Source organism: Natator depressus, chromosome 7, assembly GCF_965152275.1.
Source record: "Natator depressus isolate rNatDep1 chromosome 7, rNatDep2.hap1, whole genome shotgun sequence".
NCBI classification, from domain to species: Eukaryota; Metazoa; Chordata; order Testudines; family Cheloniidae; genus Natator; species Natator depressus.
Window position 1 is genome coordinate 37041282 of NC_134240.1, and position 22607 is coordinate 37063888.

At 41.0% G+C, this 22607-nt stretch overlaps 1 protein-coding gene across 5 annotated transcripts in view; it reads left to right on the forward strand.

The window, feature by feature from the left end:
* RAF1 (Raf-1 proto-oncogene, serine/threonine kinase) overlaps positions 1 to 22607 on the forward strand; it is a 92614-nt gene that overhangs the window by 16772 nt on the left and 53235 nt on the right. For 3 of the 5 annotated variants that reach the window (XM_074958148.1, XM_074958152.1, XM_074958150.1), the window contains exons 2-5: positions 9900 to 9960; positions 15392 to 15624; positions 18823 to 18935; positions 21174 to 21276. In XM_074958148.1, coding sequence (XP_074814249.1) covers positions 15418 to 15624; positions 18823 to 18935; positions 21174 to 21276 — 423 coding nt within the window. In that variant the 5' untranslated portion in view covers positions 9900 to 9960; positions 15392 to 15417. The remainder of the gene's footprint in view (positions 1 to 9899; positions 9961 to 15391; positions 15625 to 18822; positions 18936 to 21173; positions 21277 to 22607) is intronic. The other 2 variants (XM_074958149.1, XM_074958151.1) reach the window with 1 other exon arrangement.

Consider the following 22607-nt stretch of genomic DNA (forward strand, 5'->3'; position numbering starts at 1 on the left):
AGGAGCCGTGTGGCATGGCCCCGACCCTGCTTCCTGGCTGGAGCACCGGAGGGGGCCATGCCGCTGCTTCTGGGAGCTGTGCTGGAGCTCCGGAGCGGGGCAATCTCCAGACCCCGCTCCCAGCACGAGCTCGAGGGCTGGATTAAAACAACTGGCGGGCCATAGTTTGCCTGCCCCTGCCTTAATCACTTCTTCAGCCCATTATGCTGCTACTATGACTTCAAGGAATCTTTCTTTTTACAGTTATGCCACTTCATTCAGGATTTTATTATTTTTTTCCATCAGCTGCTCTGTCTTCTACCAGCAGCGCAATTGAGGGGGCAGGTGTTCAGCCTTGGGTGTGGCACAATTCAGGACCTTAAAATAATTGTGTTGAGTGAAGATCAGAAAAGACTATAACAGTTTTACAGTACTAAAATTGTAAATGTAAGTGTATATTCTGGAAAATATGGAAGCAATACTGAGAGAGGTTGCACTTTAACAGATTTTTAATGTCTGCTTTTGTATATATTTTGGGAGGGGCTAGAAAAAATTATTGGACACCTGTTTCCTGTTATTTCCACCTATTGGTTTCCTGCTAAATGCTTACAAAATTGCAGTTTAAAATAATGTATGGCAAGAGGGGTTAGGGAGAGCCTTAAGGACACCTGAATTTTGGTATTGCATCTTGGACTTCGACACCAATTGATTTTACAACCGCATGAACTTTGCAAATTAGTTAACATGGGTACAGTAGGGCATGGAGTTTAAAACTTTCTCCTGAGTCTTGTTTCAAAGCTTTTCTCTTTAGTATTTAATCACTTACTAACTCAGTTCATTGAAAGTTGCATAAAGTATGTTCTATGCTAGATTTATGTTCATTCTGTTATAACTGTAATCTTAAACTTGGTACTGTTTTTCCCAGGGATTCAGAAATATTGGGGATGAGGCTGTGTTCAGTTTTAAACATTATGTGGAGAATTCTGGTTTATCAGTTAAAAATAAAAACAACCCTCTGCCCCGACTGTATTGTAAATGATTTCTTATATGAACTGAGCATACTGCACCACATAATGTTTTTGTTTGATCAGATTTGTTGTTTCTTAGCAGTAATATGGTAACATCCTCACAGCTGCACCCTGTTCCAAGAAGAAAAAAGTGTGTAAAGCAGGGGAGTGTGCTGTAGAGGTGGAGCTAAAAGACGGAGTTTCTATCAGCATGCGGAGGCTGCAGAGAGGAATCAGCTAGAGATTCCAGCCAGAAGGTGCAGCTGCAAAAGCAGCCAAAGCAGGGATTCTGTGGGGGGGGGGGGGAAGAAGGAGGGAATGGAATAAAATGGTGGCCACATGAATCCCAGCATGCGCTTAGACCCAGAATTCTACAGGGGAGCAGCTGCAGAAGCAGCCAAAGGAAAGGCCATCAGACATTCAGAGAACTTTCTACAGTTTTGGCTGGACTTTGTGCCCTGTGCTGTTCAGCTGTTTGCCCAACTCTCCCTCGCAGTCTCTTCAACTGGGCTTTACTCCATATCTGTCCTTACCCTCATCTTGCTCCCCTTTCCTACCTTCCCATTTCTTGCCACTCCATTCCCTCCTAACTAAACCTCCCCTTGCTTCGCCCGCCCCCAAATTTTTGGAACTGACATAACATTTATTGCCATCACATGGTTTACTTTGGTTGTGTATTATATTACACACACAAGTTACATTAAAATATTAAGTTTGCAAAGTAAAGCACTCAAAAGTTAGGAAATGCCAGTATTAAGGTTGCCTTAATTCAGCCTCCCCTGTGTGTGTGCATTATGATACAGCCTTTAATTACATGACCAAGTACTATTTTTTTCCACTATCCTCTGGGGAAATCTGGGTTGCGTACTGAAGAAGGTTGTTGTCTGTAGGGTCCTTGCCTCGTTTATCAGAGAAGTTGGAAAGTGTGTAAGACTGAGGTGGGAATTGAAGGAGGACTGTCTCATAATTAAGGCTGATAAATGCTATTCTGGAGAACTGGATTTGTTCTCTGCTTATGCCACAGAGTTCCTGTGTGTGATGCTAGGCAAGTTACTTAAACCAGACTTCTCACAATTGTGTGTTCTTCATTTTCTGGGTGCCCATCTTGAGACTCTGCGGTCAGACCTGCAGAAATGTTGATCACTTCAGCAGCAACAGAAGTCAATGGAAATTGTGCTTTGAACATATGAAGTACTACATAAATGCTGAGTATTCTGAAAAATCAGGTCCTAGGTATCCCAGATTGGTTAATGTTTGGCAAAGTTATAAGCAACTGCAATCAAGGTCTTATAATGGGAAGTGTTGGGCAACCTTAACAGTCGGTGCTACCAACTCCACTTATAGTCCCTTCCCCCCGAGCCTGTCTTGTCAATTTTGATTGTAAACTCTTAAAGGCAGGGACCGTCTACTACTTAGCACAGTGGGGCCCCATTCTTAGTTTGTCCTGCTGTAATAAATGTGATCGGATATGACACTCTCTATATCTGGCTTTGGAGTGGGAGTCTCAGGGCTGCTCAATAAATAATCTTCTCGACAATCTAGAAGCTAATAAATTAGGCATGCAAAACACATGCTTCTTTCATGCTTTCAGTGTGCAGATAGCAAATATGATTTTGCATGATTAGAGTTGCCTATGCAATCCAGATAACTACTGCATAAGCAAAAATCAAGAGCATATTTATGCCCCTAATTTTTTTTTAAACATGAGTCCCAATATCAAGTCTGCTTGAAAGAGATAATTCTGGGCTAGGCTGCAGATGGGAGGGAAGAAGGAATGGTATAAACCAAGTAATAAAATATGAGATACAGTTCTCCCTTGACTGAGGTTTGTTTGTCATGTTAGGAAAAACTTCTATAATTGCCCGTAGACCATACCAAAATATAGCCTGGAATCATGGTTTTTGAGAGCCCAAAGATAACAGTTCTGATACTGTTGTTGTTCACTTCCAGTAGTATGCACACTGTCAACAATAATTTCTATTTGTACATTAAGAGCATATTTTTAAAAAATATTGAAAATAATTAAATGGAAATAAACAATGTAGGGTAGCAATCAATAAGTAGAGAGTACAGCAATATATATGAAAACATAAACTAGCAATAAATCCTATGAGAAGGGCACTTGTATGGTATTATTTAATTCAGGATAATGCAGAAATATTTGTGAAATATAAAATCAACTGCCATTTGGAGGAGAAAGGAAATCTACTGATGCAGGAATGAGTGTAAACTGAGGGACAACTATTTTTGATGGCATAAGTATAAACCTCCCTCTCCCAAAATAATTGCTGTAAAATAAAAGTGCTTCTGACTGAAACCTACCAAAGATCTTTTCGCTGGAATGAATTTGTATGGGCTTTGGAAAAAATCCATTTAGTTTCAACAAAGTTGAAATACTTAGATACTAGCTGGTGTGAAAAAATATTCTACAGTAGAACCTCAGGAATGTACACATTGCTCTAAGCCTAGAAATTGTGACTAAAACAGAATGATTATACTAACAAAACAAGACAGAGGTGCACATTACGGCACCATGGAATGCAAATGATATAGTGCAGATTTTTTTTATTTTGGTATGGTAAGAGAAATAACTATTCCAGATACTGTGAAATAGTTAAACATTCATTAGTCTCAGTGGTACTATATTCAAAGTGACCTATTATACTTGTTACATATGACAGCGTCATGTGGTGTATTTTTTAGCGGTCCAATAATTAGAAAGCTCCTCTTTTCTCTTGTCTGACTTGGGGGGGATTTCTTCTGTGTGCAGTGTGAAGCCTTTTGGAATCAGAAAGTAGTTTTCAGATTACTCGTTTCAATCTGCCACTGAAACTCTCTTCATTCAAAGCTATCGGAGAACTGCTCCAGGGGTCAATGTTAATTTAAAGGTAACTTACAAAGAATAATGGAGGAGAGGGTTTTGTTCTCCAGTTTTGCTGCATTTGCAATGTGTGAAGGTTTGGTCAGATTTTTGTGCTTTTTTAATATTACAAATCCAACCATAGAAAGAGAAGACTTTTACTTTCCTGGTTTTTCTAAGGTAAAAAAAAGAAGATAAGTGCCAGGAAAAAAAAGTGGGCGTAAATGTTTTGTAGGTCACCTTTATCAGTACCTGAGACCATGGTAGTTTCTGTTCCACAATGACAATGCTGAGAGGAAGAACAACAAATATTATTATGGTTGAGAAATAAATATGTAGTCACAGAAAGTTCTTTTGATGCTTCTGTAATTCCTGTTAGTGATGATGGAAGTCAGGTATGTGTGTACCCGAAGGGGACAGTAGGCTCCTTAGCTGTTTAAGCTGATTAAAAGCATTCTTTGTTTTTCAAGTTAGAACACAATATAATATCCATATGAAACTACTACGTTAAAAGAACATTAAGGTTGCAAAGCAAAACACTCAAGTCATGAAATAATAAAACTAAAGTTGCCGGTGCAGTTATAACTGTCACCTTGTCTGTTATGATTACCTACTATTTTTTTTGTCAGAACCCTGGCCTTATTCAATGTGCAGTTTGAAAAGTCCTTGAGGAGTGACAACTGCCTATTCTCATCATTTGGCCCATATTTCATTTATGCACACCATCCAGCTCCTTCACTAAATAAGGAAAATGCTTTCCTGATGGTTACTGGGCTAGCAGTACCTCTGACTCCTTTCCGGTCTTTGAGGACACCCCCTCAAGAAACTCCCTGAAAAAGCACAAGAACAAATCTGCACAGACACACCCCTGGAACCCCGACCTGGGGTATTCTGTCTGCTACCCAAGATCCATAAACCTGGAAATCCTGGACGCCCCATCATCTCAGGCGTTGGCACCCTGACAGCAGGATTGTCTGGCTGTGTAGACGCCCTCCTCAGGCCCTATGCTACCAGCACTCCCAGCTATCTTCGAGACACCACTGACTTCCTGAGGAAACTACAATCCATCGGAGATCTTCCTGAAAACACCATCCTGGCCTCTATGGATGTAGAAGCCCTCTACACCAACATTCCACACAAAGATGGACTACAAGCCGTCAGGAACAGTATCCCCGATAATGTCATGGCAAACCTGGTGGCTGAACTTTGTCCTCACCCATAACTATTTCACATTTGGGGACAAGGTATACCTTCAAATCAGCGGCACTGCTATGGGTACCTGCATGGCCCCACAGTATGCCAACATTTTTATGGCTGACTTAGTACAACGCTTCCTCAGCTCTCGTCTCCTAATGCCCCTACTCGCACTACATTGATGACATCTTCATCATCTGGACCCCATGGAAAAGAAGCCCTTGAGGAATTCCACCATGATTTCAACAATTTCCATCCCACCATCAACCTCAGCCTGGACCAGTCCACACAAGAGATCCATTTCCTGGACACTACGGTGCTAATAAGCGATGGTCACATAAACACCACCCTATACCGGAAACTACTGACCGCTATACTTACCTACATGCCTCCAGCTTTCATCCAGACCACACCACACGATCCATTGTCTACAGCCAAGCTCTACAATACAACCGCTTATGCTCCAACCCCTCAGACAGAGACAAACACCTACAAGATCTCTATCAAGCATTCTTACAACTACAATACACACCTGCTGAAGTGAACAAACAGACTGACACAGCCAGAAGAGTACCCAGAAGTCACCTAGTACAGGACAAGCCCAACAAAGAAAATAACAGAACGCCACTAGCCGTCACCTTCAGCCCCCAACTTAAACCTCTCCAACGCATCATCAAGGATCTATAACCTATCCTGAAGGATGACCCATCACTCTCACAGATCTTGGGAGACAGGCCAGTCCTTGCCTACAGACAGCCCCCTCAACCTGAAGCAAATACTCACCAGCAACCACACACCACACAACAGAACCACTAACCCAGGAACCTATCCTTGCAACAAAGCCCGTTGCCAACTGTGTCCACATATCTATTCAGGGGACACCATCATAGGGCCTAATCACATCAGCCACACTATCAGAGGCTCGTTCACCTGCACATCTACCAATGTGATATATGCCATCATGTGCCAGCAATGCCCCTCTGCCATGTACGTTGGTCAAACTGGACAGTCTCTACGTAAAAGAATAAATGGACACAAATCAGATGTCAAGAATTCTAACATTCAAAAACCAGTTGGAGAACACTTCAGTCTCTTTGGTCACTCGATTTACAGACCTAAAAGTTGCAATTCTTCAACAAAAAAACTTCAAAAACAGACTCCAACGAGAGACTGCTGAACTGGAATTAATTTGCAAACTGGATACAATTAATTTAGGCTTGAATAGAGACTGGGAGTGGATGTGTCATTACACAGAGTAAAACTATTACCCCATGTTTATTTCCCCCCCCCCCCCCCGTTCCTCAGACGTTCTTGTCAACTGCTGGAAATGGCCCCCTTGATTATCACTACAAAAGGTCCCTTCCCCCCCCCCCCCACCCCCGCTCTCCTGTTGCTAATAGCTCACCTTAAGTGCAGGTTTCAGAGTAGCAGCCGTGTTAATCTTTATTCACAAAAAGAAAAGGAGTACTTGTGGCACCTTAGAGACTACAGCTCACTTCATCGGATGCATTGATGTAGCTTATGCTCAAATAAGTTTGTTAGTCTCTAAGGTGCCACAAGTACTCCTTTTTCTTTTTGCGAATACAGACTAACATGGCTGCTACTCTGAAACCTGTGCTTACCCAGCCATTCCAACTGTGTTTGGACACCTGCGGTTCTTCCCTTGAGGAACCTGTAACCACTGGTACACAGTGATAAAACAGCCTTCTTAAAACCAAAGTATTTTTTATTTTAGTAGGTACAGAGCCTAAGAGGAAAAAAGGATTTTAAAACAGTCTACAGCAGTGGTTTTCATCCTGTGGTCCATGGACTGCATACTATGTCTAATGGGTCAGTGAAGGGTGACTATGAAAATCAAGGTTTCAGAATGCATCCGATGAAGTGAGCTGTAGCTCATGAAAGCTTATGCTCAAATAAATTTGTTAGTCTCTAAGGTGCCACAAGTACTCCTTTTCTTTTTATGAAAATCAAGTGTCAAATCCCCAAAAGGCATTCCATTTTTCTGATCAATCAAAAGTATGTGAATACCCCCACCTACTGGTCAAAACCTGGAAGTCTTGTTGTTACTATTAAAGCTCACAGTTTAATGCCCTTTCTCATGTTGCATCAAATGCTGTACTAGGCATGTGCAACATTTATAGTTGAATTCTGTTCCTTCAGTTTTCAGTCTAAGGCTATGTCTACACTACAGACTTTACAGTGACAGAGCTCTACTGCTGCAGCTGCGCTGCTGTAAGGTCTCCTGTGTAGCCGCTCTATTCTGACCGGATAGTGTTTTCCCACTGGCATAATTAAACCACCCCCAAAGAGCAGTGGTAGCGATGTCAGTGGGAGTGTGTCTCCCGCTGACATAGTGCTGTCTGCACTAGTGCTTTTGTTGGTGGAACTTACGTCAGTCAAGGGTGTGGGTTTTTTCACATACCTGACTGACAAAAGTTTTGCCGACAAAAGTGCTAGTGTAGACGTAGCCCAAGCTTGTATGGTAGGGGACGCAGACCACAAGCTGAATTTCCAAAGAGGTCTGCACTTCCATTTGAAAATGTTTAGGGGTCCGCAAATGAAAAAAGGTTGGAAACCACTGGAGTACATGGATGTGTGCTTTACCTAAAGGCTTATCATCCCCTGTTAGTAACCTAGACCGGCTTAACTTCTTCAGACATCCCCAGTGGTCTTCCTCTGGTTCCCCCAAACAACTTCCCCTCTCTTGAGAAAGTGTTCCTTTTCTAAACCTGCCACAACTTTTGATCTTCAGTGTGTGTGGGGCCTTTTCCTGTCCTGGCTTCCTGCTTGTTTTTCCTTACAGCCTCTGATTAAACTAGTGTATTCATACTGTAAACATCCTAATACCCAGATCAACATACAGTATTCTTAAATGACTACACAGTGGCTCCGATTCTGTCAGAGTTTTCTAGACTTTTCTATGGTTGTCATAACTAGTATGATATCTTGATTTAACTTATTCCCAGAACATCCCCATAGGGCCAGGAAGGACTGTATTACTACCATTTTACAGATGTGGCACTGAGGCACAGGTTAAGGTTCCAGAATTCAGTAAAACTATTAAAGAATGTGCTTAACTTCAAGCATATGAGTAGTCTCTTCAAATTCAGTGGAAATATACCTGTGCTTAAAGTTAAGTGTGTGCTAAGTGCTTTGGTGAATCGGGGTCTAAATGAGTTGCCCAAGATCACACGAGAAGTCTGCAGCAGAGGCAGGAATAGAATCCATATTGCTAGGTTCCTAGTCCAGTGCCTTAGTCACAAAGCCATTTATTCTTTTCCAGCAGAATCCTGCTTCATTTGCTACATGCCTTAAAACTGTTACAGTGGACACCAGGCTTATGCATGACACACTAGCCAATTAGTGCAGTGTGTAAGAGGGGTGCTTTGGACCCCTAAACAAATGCACTCCATAACCTTGCTTTATTGTCCAGTGTTCTGAGGGTCCAAAGGCAAAGGTTCTGAGGAAAAAAGTATGTGAACATGTAATTGAAGTCTCATATTATAGGGGAAGCTGGTTGCAATCTCCATATTTACACTGCCTAACACTTTCTATTACAAGATTCTTGTGATCTTTATGGATTCTCATGATCTTTACTTGACAGCCTCTCACTGTTCCTTGGTATGCAGTAGGCTTTCCATATTTGGCAGGAGGAAGGCCCTTGGGCTGGGGAAGTGCTTTTTCTTTGTCCCGTGAAATGTTGTTCAGCTTTTGGCAAGATACAAGTTTTAAAAATTGCCTTTTCTCATCTTTTGTATTCCTCAAAAATTTTGGTAGCATGCTTAAAAATAATAAAAAAGGAACATTTTAATTCCTAGCTTGGTACCACCACCACTGCCACACATGCTGCACAAAGGAATACTTGTGAGCTGCTGGAGCAGCTGAAAAGAGATTTCAGGAGGTGTGGGGAGAGAAGAGAGTAAGCTTGTCCCATCCCCCAATCACAGGACATAGCCTATTTCTCTTCATTCTTGCCTCCTGAACCCAAAATCCCACCTCCTGGTGTGAGGGGGGAAAAGAGGTGGACAAAGCTTGCCCCCCGCGGTCTTCACTATGAGAGAGCCTTCTGCTTGTGCCAGCTAATATAATTAATCCTTTAGCTCAAGTGGTGGCTATCTTTGGTTAGAGGTTTTTCTAGTTGTACATAATAGTATTTATTTGTACCTTTTTTCTTTCTTACTCCCCCTCCCCCAACCAATCTAGGAAATTACATCCAAATAAAATATAGGGTCACAGGCTTCGTTGCTTCTCTAGGCTGAGCGCATTGCCCTCACCAGGCAATTCCTCATGCCCCAAATTTCTCCTTTCTACTCCATATCAGGTTCCCCCACTCCTCCTGTATGCCATGGGTTCTGTGTGCCTCCTCCATTCTACTTCCTATGTCAGTGGTTCTGTGTACATCACCATCTCCCTCCAAAACCACCATTCTTTATTTTCTTTCTATTTCAGGGTGTCAGCATTTTAAAACTGTATTGGGAGAATTGGTAGAACTAAGATCAGGTGTATTGCCAGGGAATTCCATGTGTCCTCCATTTTCCCTTTTTGGTTTTTCCCATTTCTACCAAAATCAGTAGGTTCTGCCCATTGACACCTAGAACAGTCCCTGAACTTTTGGAATTGAATAGATGTGGCGTTCAGAAGTTGTTACATCCAAACAGAGAAATGCCATTAAGTTGAGTGCAAGGCCTTGCAAGTTCAGTCGATTACATTAAAAGAATGGTATTTAGATTGCAAAGTCAAAGCACTTCAGAGTTGGGAAATGCCAGATTTGTTTGTCAGTGGAAACTTAATTCTTTCTCCTTGTGCATATGCATTATGATAGTCTTTAGTTGCATGCTCACGTTCTATTTTTTCCACAGGACCCTGCCTCATTCAGTGCACAGGATAGACATGCAGTGGGGCAGATATAACTTGGCAAAGGTAACTGTGAAAGTGGCATTTCCTGACTTATCTGTGCCTGGTTTTGCAACATAAATGTTCTTTTTATATAGTTTATTGTATTTCATATATATATAAGGAAAATGTGTATGTATATAAGGCAGCAGTGTTAAGATTGCACAAGCAACTTTAATTTTTGTCACTTCCTGACTGTTGATGGGGTCGATTTGCAACTTGAATGTTTTTTATGCAGTTCTTTTGTATAGATTTTCCTACTTTTTAAAGAAGAAAAATAAAACACATTTTACTGTGTGCTGCTATTCACTAGACATGAGTATAGTGCTGTGTACTGTACATGTGCAGTACAAGAGGCGGGAGCCCTTGTCAGATTAGATTTCCACCTTTCTCTATCATGTGGAAGAAAGGCCTCCTTTGGCGTTCCTGTATCTTTTTTTTTTTTTTTTTTTTTTTAATGCACCTCCATCGATCACATTTCAGCGCCCAACCGAACATAACTGAAATATTGCTCCACTTGACTATACTTGTGTATGTCCTGTGGAATCCTGAGATGACCTCTTTGATTACAAATACATGCAGTGTCAGATGAAGGAACTTGGGGAGCTTATTAGTTTTAATTGTTTGTTCTTGTATTTATACACTACATACATTTAAAAACCCTTTTATAATCCAGCCATAACAAATTAGCATTGTGTGTTTGCATCAACTTCCGTTGTGATATTGCAACTGTTCAAAAAGTGGTTACAAGATTATTTTTTTTTAGAAAAACTATTTTTTTTTTTTAATAATTATGCTCAAAAACAGCTTAACTATTTCAGTAAAAGTCAAATGCAGCAGTGCAAAGCTCACGTGATTCTGGGCAGTTGCGTTGCTCCATCAGAATTTTTTGGGAAGAATCATGTCATTGTCATGTCATTTGCTGCCTCCCAGGGAAGTCTGGAAGAGGATTGAAAAGTAGAGGAGGGGGAAAAAGGGGTAAACTAGTTAAGAATCGCCACTACCCCCAGAGCATATAAGGGAACAGGGGAAGGTGAGTAGCAGATACTACTTCCTTCAAATGAAGGAGGTTTTTGGGGTGAGGTGAAGAGAGGACTCTTTCTGTACAGGTGGGGGTTGTAAGTGACTTGGATTTAATCACATCTGTGGTGCTAGGAAGAGGAGCATGGAGAGCACCCTCTTCTTCCCAGCAGCTGGAAGTTGTCTAGCTTTCTGCACTCCTGGATCTCACTGGTGGTAGAAGCTCCTCTCTCAAAAATCTTTCTTATAAGCCTCTTGTTATTGATGCCTGGTAAATTGTTAAAGCCCTATGTACAATCTAAAGATGTGGCATCATGTGCCCAGTGATATAATTCTAGAAAGTCAAAATAATGTTTGCAGCATTTCTCTTTAAAGGTAATACATAGCTGGAAGGCATTGTAAAACCAGCATAGTAATACCAAGTCTTTTAATATTCATGTTCAGTAACGTGTATATTTTGCATATCGGAATCAAAGGCTTTTATGAATGCTTCTTAAATTGATTAGAAATTATAGCTAGCATCCATCTATTGTCTTCATTCTACATTTTTGTATGTAACTTGTTGGGACTCTTATGTATCAGTTGCATTTTTAACTGTGATAGGTTAATGTAGAGTCTACCTGATCTTAACAAATTTGTTGTTCTGAAGTTTGGAAAGGCTGGGGAAAACTATTAGTTGGTATTTCAGTGCTAAGGGAAACAAGTACCACGTCAAGTTGAGATTTTATGGGAAATAAGTGTAGAGGAGGTATGCTCCCTGACATCTGTCCTCTCCCTGAAAAAAAAATTACAGCTAGTAAGTTATTAATCTTGATCCAGGTTCGCTAAACAGCTTATCAGTTTAAGTTAGACAGCCACTCTTAACTATAAAAGCTGTTGTAATTTAACTTGCTGACATTAGTCTCCTTTCCTGTTTGATTCTCAAGTTGCAAATACAAAACCAGTCTCATTTATGCATGCTAGGTAAATTTTCAAAAGTGTCTTAGTCCCATTAACTTTCAGTGGGATTTGAGCTCCTTACTTAGGTACTTCAGAAAATTTTTTATCCCTTTGATACTACAACATCTGGGAGATCCTATTGTTTTTGGCACAGTTTGTAGGAGAGGATTGCTTAATGTTATGGTAGAACCAGTTTAGTGCTGATATTTGATAGAGAATATGTCTCGTAATTCCTGTGCAAATCCACCCAAATTTGGATAAATTATACAACTTTGAAAAATTTTAGTTTGCATGTGCTCAGTAAACACAGAATTTAGTGGCTAAAATCTGTGAAGATTCTATCTTCCTGGGGCATGCTTCATTAGCTCTTAATGCTGACCAAACTCTGCATGCACTGTCCTAACAAAGTGACTGAGCATGCTCCATTCCTAGGGCTAAGGGGGCAAAACTGAACTTTTCCTGTAGTTGTAGCTTCCAGTAGCTATGACCTGGGTACTGGAACTGAGAAACTGTCTTTTCTCTACTCTGATTATCACTCTGCTGCCACCTAGGAGCATGGAGGAAGAAGTTGTCTGACTTGAAACCTGAGGGGATAAAAGGAGACCGGGGAAGAAGGGGAGTAGATTGGGACAAGGATTCTGGTGAGACTGGGACTAGAGAGAAACTATAAGTGCGAGCTGGAGTGTGGGGGGAAAACTGCTGGTTGGATAAGGAGACTGGGTTTGAGAGCCAGAGGGGGGGTGGGCTGGTTGGGCAAGAAAATTCGGACTGGGAACTGGTGTGGGAGAGGGAAACACAGATCAGACAAAGAGCTTGGTGGGAGGAGAAGGAGACTGGGACCGAAGACCAGTGTGTCAGGGAATGGGGCTGGGAGGTGATGATAAAAGACATGGAGCCAGGAAAAAACTTGGCAATGAGACTGGGTCAAGCAGCCAGGGAGGGGGGCTACTGAGGCCTTGTCTACACTACAGGGGAAATTGAATCTAAGCTACACAATTTGAGTTGCGTGAATAGCGTAACTTAAATAGATGTAGCTTAGACCTACTTACTGCGGGGTCCACACTATGCAATGTCTACGGGAGACGCTCTCCCGTTGACTCCCCCTACTGTTCTCGATCCGGTGGAGTACAGGAGTCAACAAGAGAGCAATCTGTGGTCGATTTAGTGGGTCTTTAGCCAGGGTTTAGCTAAATTGACTGATGCATCGATCGTTGCTCGTAGTTCCCTTGGTAAGTGTAGACAAGCCCTGAGACAAGGAGAGAGGGGGACAGATCTGGGGGCAGCTGGAACCTGCAAGGGGAGTGAGAGAATGAATGAGGATCTGGGAGGGGGGAAATGAGACTGGCTTGACAAGGAGTTTGGGATTGGGGGATGAGAAGCCTGAGAAGTGGAGATGGAGACTTGGACTGGGAGGCAGGGGTGGGGAAGAGATAGGAATGGTACTTGGACAGATTGGAAGTGACAGGACTTGGTGTCAACAGGCAGAAGAGTATCTGACCTCTAGAGAACACTCTCCTCCAGAGCCTGAAATGGAACCCCAGATTTCTGAGTTTCATCATTCCTCTGCTGTCAGTAAATACCTGTGAAACCCACTAGCAAAGTGTCTTATCAGCCTCTAGTGCTGGTCCACATAGAGGATGACAACCTATTACTGCTATCACTTATTCTATTAGCCCAAGTGGTAGAGGTCTGTCCAGTGCATCTAAAGTTTCCAGCTCTGCTGATAACTCATATAGGTGTCAGTATGATGCCATGTGATTGAATTTTTTTCCCTGTTTGCTCTTTAAAAGTCTGGAAAATTACACACAGAACCTCTTCTCTTCCATCCCCCCACTCCCCTATTAATAAAACATTATTAAAACATTAATAAAACATTATTAAGGTTGCAAAGTTGAGCACACAGAAGTTAGGAAATGCCAGATTTATGGTTGCCTATGTAACTTTAATTCATCCTCCTTCTATATATTTATTATGATATGGTCTTTACATGATCACATACTGTTTTTTCCACAGGACCCTGGCCTAAGTCACTGCACAGATGGACCTGCTCTGGGGATGAATCAAGGTAGTATAGTGATGGAGGCTGTTGTCTGTAGGACTCCTACTTCATTAGTTGCAGAAGTTGGAAGACGTGGTAGTGCATGAGCAGGAAATTGCTTAAAGTGAGAGGATGGTCTCATGCAGGCAGTTAAATGCTGCCATGGAAAACTAGATTCTATCCTATCCTCTGCCACAGAGTTTCGATGTGATGCTAGGCAAGTCACTTAAACCAAATTTTTCACACATCTGTAATCATGCATTCTTCAATTTCTGGATACTTACTTGAGATCCTGGGGTCTGATTTGTAGAAGGACTGAGCACTCACAGCTGCAACTGACGTCAGTGGGGGGAGCTGTGCTTTGAAGTTAAATAATGCTGAGTACTCATAAATAGTGATCCATCGTAAAGCCCATGAGAAAATTAGTAATTCTGCCTTCAGAACAGAGTTTAAATAATGTGCAGTAAGTAAGTTTTAGGGCCACACGTTGAACTGTGAAGATAAAACAAATTATTAAATAACTGCTCATGAAGTGAGAACTGTCCATTTTATGTACCGAATGAGACAGGGATCCTTTGGGGGGAAAAAAGTGTGATCATATAATTAGACTGTCATAATGCATATGTATAAGAGGGCTGAATTAAGGTTGCACAGACAGCCTTAATTCTAGTATTTCCTAGCTTTTGGGTGCTTGACTTTGCAATCTTAATTTTTTAACATAGTTTTGTGTGTATAAAGAATATTAAGATCAGGAATATAGATAATTGTCAAAGATTTATTTAGCAATAATCTCTCTTACTGTAACTTGGCTAGGTAAATATACTTAAAAAGCTTGCATTGTGTAATTGTAGAGCCCTGTCTTCAGATACTCTTTGCTCATCTTTTTTGGGGGGGGGAATGTATGGGCTTAATTTTGTTACTTCCCAGTTTTTGGAAAGCTTGATGATGACTTAAAAAAAACTGAACAGAAAAAAGACTTCACACTTTAAATATATTTATACTTTAACTCAGACCTTTTAGTTTCAAACTTAGCATGTACTTAGCCACGAGTGAGGAAAGTATACTTCAACTTGGAAAGGAAAAATTCCATCAGAAATGTAAGTGTGCACCGAACGTGTTGCTTTCAAGATTCACAGGAATGTGTGCACACATCTGTATTTATGGAGATCTACACAAATAAACTTAGCTGAGATTGCTGTAACTACATTTTTATGAGTTTGTCTGTTGTAATAAAACACGGACAATAGCATTCTGCATAAATGTTGTTTGTATAATTTTACAGTATAACTAGGGCATGATACCATGGTTGTAAAGCACTTGAGATCTACTGATGAAAAATACTATATAAAAGCATAAGGTGGTATTATTTATTACATTGTTTGGTCTTTTACTGAATTTGCTTACAGATTTATCTTAATATCTGAGAACATTGTAATTTCTTTTGCCTGTACTTCATTTCAGATTTTGCTGTTCCTTAGCCTGTATCAATGGAGCACATTCAGGGAGCTTGGAAGACCATCAGTAATGGTTTTGGATTCAAGGATTCTGTCTTTGATGGATCAAACTGTATTTCACCTACTATTGTTCAGCAGTTTGGCTATCAACGCCGAGCTTCTGATGATGGCAAGCTCTCAGATACGTCTAAGACTAGTAATACCATTCGGGTTTTCTTGCCTAACAAGCAGCGCACAGTGGTAAGTCTACACAAGCCTCATGTATGGCTACCTCTACATTATGCTCTACTGGCAACGCTGTGTAGTGTAAGTGTAGCTACATGCAGCAGTCAAAAGTGTACCACATCCACACTGCAGTATGTAGCTACACGTGTCAGTGAAAGGCTCTGGCAGAGGGGAGGCAGCAGGGAAAGCTTCAGCAGCTGCGTGCTGCCGGAGCCTTTCACTCTGGCGAGGAAAAGCTCTGGCTGGGAGGAGGCAGCAGGGAAAGGCTTCACCTCTGCCAGAGCCTTATCTTGTGGCAGGGAAGGGCTCTAGCAGCAGGGAGGTGCTGGAGCCTTTCCCTGGTGCCAGAGTTTTTCCTGCAGAGGGGAAAGGCTTCAGAAGCAGGGAGGCAGTGGGACGCTACATGGCTAAAAATAGCAATGTAGACTGGGAGGGACGGCTTGGGTGATTAGAGATCCATGTAGGATGTGTATTTGAGTCTACTTCAGGTGTATCTGTAGTTTACTCACCTAAGCAATGCCTCACAGTCTATACTGCTATTTTTACCTGCGGTAGGGGGACTGTGCATGTACGTACACTACACGCCTCCAAAAGAAGGGAGTGCTGAAGCATCCTATGAGATATTATAGACTTTTACTATTGTTAATATATATGTGGCAACAGAAATGTTAAATAAAACTGGAAGGTTGGTCTATGTTTAGGAAAGTCATTGTTAGTCCATTAATCCTAAAGGCTATATTTTAAAATATAGCATCTTATTCTGATGCAGTGTTCTACAATATACATGTGTAGATTACATTCAAATATTTAATGGCAAGAGATTACAGTAGGGGGCTAACCTAATTTACAGTACTGTTGCAGAACTATCCTAGCCTATGTGAACTCAAATATATAATGATTTTGTCACAGGTTGCTTCAACATGGATCCCTACAATGAAATATATTGAAGATAGATTGAACCTAAACATTGCTTGGTCTTTGTTCCAAGCGGAGCATTCCAATAATATGCTAAAACTCTTATCCATTGCTTGAAATCCTAATTCATGTTTTGTCCCTTCACTCAACATAATGCCATCCACCCACTCACAGTGCTATCATTTCTGTCTGCATATGTGTCAAGTATAAAACATTCTGTCTAGCATAAAAACAGTAAACTGCAACAAAATTTCCTGACTCAAGTTGATATATTACTGTGGGTGTGACAGAAAATATGCCTGTCTGGCCTGTTAAGACAGCATGCCATGAGCCAAAACATTAAGTCCCAGCAAGTCCATTGTTGTATACCACAAGTTAACTTTTGTAGACAAACCTTCAAAAGTGAACTGTAAAGCAAGTGTGTGGTGTTTTGTTTTTTGTTTTTTTCTTTTTTTAAAGAGTGGAATGGATCCTTTGATCTATATAACTGCCTCAAACATTTTCTGAAAAGCTTTTTTCTGCTTCTACGTTAGGAATATCTGGTCCTGACTTACTGCTTTTCCTGTGGAGGACCTGGAATGTGACATCATAGCTGGAGGTAGAAACTTGAACAGGAGGAAAGGATGAGACTTAGGCTGGGAGAGCTGTAACTCAAATTTCAACCTCCGGTTCAAACATCACATTCCAAGCCCAACTACTGCCAGTGTTTCCTAGGGGAAAAAGAAATATGTTTGATAGTTCTTATGTTAAGCAAGCAGAATTTTTTTCTTAAATCTAAGGCGGCCTTCTCTCATAATAAAGGAATATCCAGAACAATTTTTGTTGGTATGAAAAACAAACTAGCCACAGTAAATATAGCAAACTGTTACAATAAAGTGATTGTGGCAATCACCAAAATACCTCCTTCCAAAACTGATGAGGAGATACTGACAAACTCAGAATGCCATACATAAAACCTGTATCATCTGCCTTCATTTTGGCTTCTCCTTTGGTCAAGATCAAGTGGCATGTTGAGCCAAAGGGTCATACAGGCATAATTCTTGAGTCTATTGTAAATCAAGTGGTAAGGATGCAGCATTAAAAAGTTATATATTACATCCAAACAGAGAAATACCATCCAGTTGAGCATAAGACATCACAAACTTGTCCAATGTGCTCATGGGCGTGTAGATTCAAACATTCAACCTTACATTTCACTTCCTTTAATGTCAAGGCAAACGAATGAAGCAAACAGTGTCTTAACTTCCTCTTACTTTCTGCTGACCGTCCTAGAAAGCAAAATAACTATTATAATGAAATTTTTTTGTATGGAAGGATAACTTTTCTTTATCTTGAAGTTTTAAATTCTTACAGAAGCCCAGAAGTTGATGCACATGATGCAACCATAATTTCCACTAAGCATGGTAGTTTGTTCTTAAACATTTAGGGAGGTTTCCCCTTTTAAATGGGGGTGAATATACCATTTGTTAAGGAGGTTCACAACTGGAGATGCTTCTGGATCATAAGGTAGCACTGATGGCCAAAAAGCACTGCTATGTACATCTGATCAGACTTACAGCCTTTCAGTTTGAAGGGAGACCTTGCCACAGTTACCCATGTCTTTATCATATCGAGATTTGACAATGCATTCTATGGGAGCTGCATTAGAAGACCATTCTGAAGTTGCAACCAATGAGAAAGCAGCAATATCAGCTATCCGCATTGGCTGCTGATTTGCTTTTGGGTGCCATTCTGTGTGGTGTTTGATCTTAATAAGCCCTGTATGTATGGTTTGGGATCTGGCTACTTAAGAGACTGCCTTTGTCTCTCCATTGTCACACCACCTCAAATCAGCTAAGGTACTTTCAGTTTCACTCAGTTCCTGGATTTGAAAGTTTGGGAACTGTTCTGGTGGCAGGATGATTGAGTTCACTGCTCCTTCACACATTGATCTGAGAGCTCCAAATGTGTTTACATTAAGGGCATGATGTAAGGCTCATTTGTTTTCTAGGGAAAGCTATATTGGATGGATTTTTGGATGGATTTGTTCCGTTAAATTCTGAAGGAAATAGTATCTCTTATTAATCTGTTTTAGCATTGCTCCTAGAAATGCTTGTGCATGTCATCAGTGTGGCATGTTAGGCACACTTTTTTGAAATTTCAAACTCTATTAATAAAAGTGCTACTAAGTCTAGTTTCACTGTAGTGATGTGTAGAATGTGATGTGTCTAGTCTTGTGTAGAATATGAAGATCAGAAAAATGGTATTTTAAACCCTTTTATGTCCTCATTAGAGTTTTAAATTGGCTCTTGTTCACAGGTAAATGTGCGGAATGGGATGACCCTACATGATTGTCTTATGAAGGCGCTCAAAGTCAGAGGTCTGCAGCCAGAATGCTGTGCAGTTTTTCGACTTTTTAATGAACAAAAAGGGTAAGAAGCTGTGTACTAAATCAGAGAAACAGTTTTAACATTCTGTTGGATTTTTCAAATCCTGGTTTTAAACTAGCAGAAACTGTGGTTTCTTCCCCCATTTTTAGAAGTCTAACTTGGCTGTGAAGACTCTCTTCATGCTTTCTTTGCTCTTCTCAGATGTCTTATTCAAAAAGCCATGCCTTAAGCATGCTGAAATGATGTAAGAAATTAAATATTAGTCTTATTTAAATGCTCATACTCCTGGGGGATTTCTACACCACTGTATATGCGCAGATTTTTTTGCTTCCCTGCAGAAAAATTACTTTCTGATGGGGAAGCAAAGGGAAGCCTCAAGAGCTGTTATGTGTCCCTCCCCAGGAGTGTGGGCACATCATTTTGGGTGCCTGGAGCAGCCGGTGGAGAGGTAAATCACCACAGTGGGTGGGGGGGCCCTGGCGAGACCCTGACCGATGACTCCTACCCTGTGCCAGGCTCAGCTGCTAGTCCCAGATGGTCTGGGGGCAGGGGAGGACGGGATTTTCTTTTCCCTGCAAGGAGCAGCCAGGGCTGGGTCAGACCAACCCCCAGAAACCTCCCCTCGCTGTAGTAACCCCCAACGAGCTCCTGTGCATTCAGATCCCCCCCCCCCCCCCCGAACCCCCCAGTGATCCACCCGCACCCAGATTGTCCCACACAGAACCCTCTCACCCCACACCTGGATTCCCCCCACTAAGCCCCTCCACATTTGGATCTTGCCGGACTAAGCCTGTCTACCCACACCTGGTGTGCCTGGCACAGAGGGACAGGGCCCTGGGGTGTTTCTGGGGCAGGGCCAGCCTTTGTGCTGTGTCAGGGTTGGGTGCAGCCTCACCACCAAATCCGTGTCCCAGGAGGGCAAGGGGTTTTGCAGGGTGATCTCCCACCTCCATGTGGCCAGTGCTCCCCACTGCCGTGCTGGAGCCTCTACATTTATTTATTGTCAAATAAAATTTGCAGAATTTTAAAATGTGTGCAGAATTTTTATTTTTTGGCAAAGAATTTTTAATTTTTTGGTGCAGAATTCCCTCAGGAATAATGGTAAGGATTTTATATACACCATGAAATATGTCTGCACTTCTATTTCAAAACTGAAGAAGGAAAAATCTGAGTTAGCTGCTTTTTACAGACTTCTTTATATCACTCTAATCTAGCTAGATTGTGTTCAAATTTGAACACACAATATTTTCTTCCTGCAGTTGAAGATACATACTTCAGCATTATACATGCTTGATTCTCTCAAATAAGGATCCTTGTATTCAATTTTAATGTTATAAATTCCTGTGGAAATTTTAAAATGTTATGGATTTGAGTCTCATCTCAGGTATTCCTTTGCATTTTGTAGGGCTGGGGGGTGCTGCTATTAAATGCCAAATGATTATTTTACAAGCTGAGAGTGTGAAGGTATCTCGTTGAGTTAATGTATTAACTTCACACATCGGAAGACTTGGGCTCAATGCTTTTTGAAGCCACAATCATGAGACAGTCATTTGTGGGTATTCATCTCTGTGTAACTGAGTCTATATTGAGATCTCAAGTAACTTTGGAGCTCAAGCACATAATATGGTTTCTATATCACTAAACTTGCCATTCATAATTTGGTACATTTGTTTATAAAGAGATTTCTACGGTGCCCATCACCATAACACCTGGATGCCTTTTATCTTATAAAAACAATCATCAAAATATATGACAACCCATGTAAGGTATTTAAACTGCTATTGCTGAAAAATTGGAAATCACTTACAATTCTGTTTTTTTTTTTAAAACAAAACACTGAAATACCATTAATTCTAAGAGATTGGTTGTATTTGTTTTCATCTGGCTGATGAATCTTGCCCATATGCTCAGGGTTTAGCTGATCGCCATATTCAGGGTCGGGAAGGAATTTTCCTCCAGGGCAGATTGGAAGAGGCCCTGGAGGTTTTTCACCTTCCTCTGTAGCATGGGGCACGGGTCACTTGCTGGAGGATTCTCTGCTCCTTGAAGTCTTTAAACTACGATTTGAGGACTTCAATAGCACAGATATAGGTGTGAGGTTTTTTGCAGGAGTAGTGGGTGAAATTCTGTGGCCTGCGTTGTGCAGGAGGTCAGACTAGATGATCATAATGGTCCCTTCTGACCTAAATATCTATGAATCTGTTATAGGAGCATGTATTACAATTTACATTATTGAATAGACCTAATTATTCTCACTTCTCAGTTTTTTTTCCTTTTTAGCAAAAAAGCACGCTTAGATTGGAATACAGATGCTGCCTCCTTGATTGGAGAGGAACTGCAAGTAGATTTCCTTGATCATGTTCCACTTACAACACACAACTTTGTAAGTTTAGTTTTCTTCTGTATTTTGAATGCAGGTTCAGTTGACTTCCTAAACACGGGAAGCAACTTTAGATCTTGATGCTATAGTATTCTCTCCCAATAAAATACTATTAATTTATTAATTAATAAAACCAGAATGACAACAACAACCCCAGATTATTTACAGGTATTAGTCCCCTAATCTCAGTAATTTTTTTCAGACCTGGCCTAGAACATGTGGCAATGCCCTCTTTCATTTACAATAGTAGTAATGAAATAACAACCTGACAGATGATCAGAAGCAGAATTTTCTTTACACTCCAGTTGACAGTATTTTCTAATCCCAAAACAGAATGGATGTCTTCACCTTAGTCTTTTATTTCAGAAAATTGAATAATTTCTCTTACATATTCAGTAAAATTCGCACCACTTATGCAAAGAGAAAGTATTCATGGTTTCTTTGGCACGCATGTTCACTTGTTTTGAAGGTATCAGCTGGACAATGATTGTTGCTAGAATAAGGTGTTGCTTTTTGGGCTAGCAGTAGTCCTAAGCATATTCATGAAATGCCTGTCTCTGGTGACTGATGGTCTTCGTCACCTGGGTTTAACTGTGTATCTATATGTGCACGTGCTTCCAAGGATATGGCCTTCTTGGAAGGTGGTTCAGGTTCTGAAAATGACTTGCATTTGGAGTCTGGATCCTTCGGTCAAAAAAATCAATGATGAACCCACTTATAGAATCTGTTATAGAGGCTGGTTGCTTTTTTCAGGGTGTTAAGCATGTTGATGTCCTGCAAATTCATAACATCTCTTTGCCAGGCTGTGTATGAGGCTATGTTCACAATTTGACAGAATTTTGTTCTCTCAGGAGGTGAGACTCTCTCTTTGATTATAGTTTCTTCCCAACAGCATGCTGTGGGATTCCTTTGCTTGGGATCCAGTCAATACTCAATAGAGATAAGGCAACAGATATATCCAAGCAGGGTTGGAGTTCTGATCTATGTCAACTCTAAGTCTATGGTGCTTAGAAGCAAAAGAAGGCCAGGCTACATTTAATTGTGTGGGAGGGGAGAGCAATAAGGTTAGCTCACAAGGCCTTTCTTCCTTCTATCAAGACGGAATAAGGCCACATTTTTTCACAATATGACCATGCATTATCTAAACTGATGGGCAACTTCATTCCAATCTTCTCTGTCAAGATTTTTCTGTAGGGATATTGGATAAAGACTGAAACCCTTCTGATACATCAGGCAGGGCTAACAATTTTTTTTAGCAGATTGTCAGTTGGAAAGGTTATGATTGACATAACGATGCCCCATTTATTTGATCCATTGTTCTGTCTGCGGTAGAC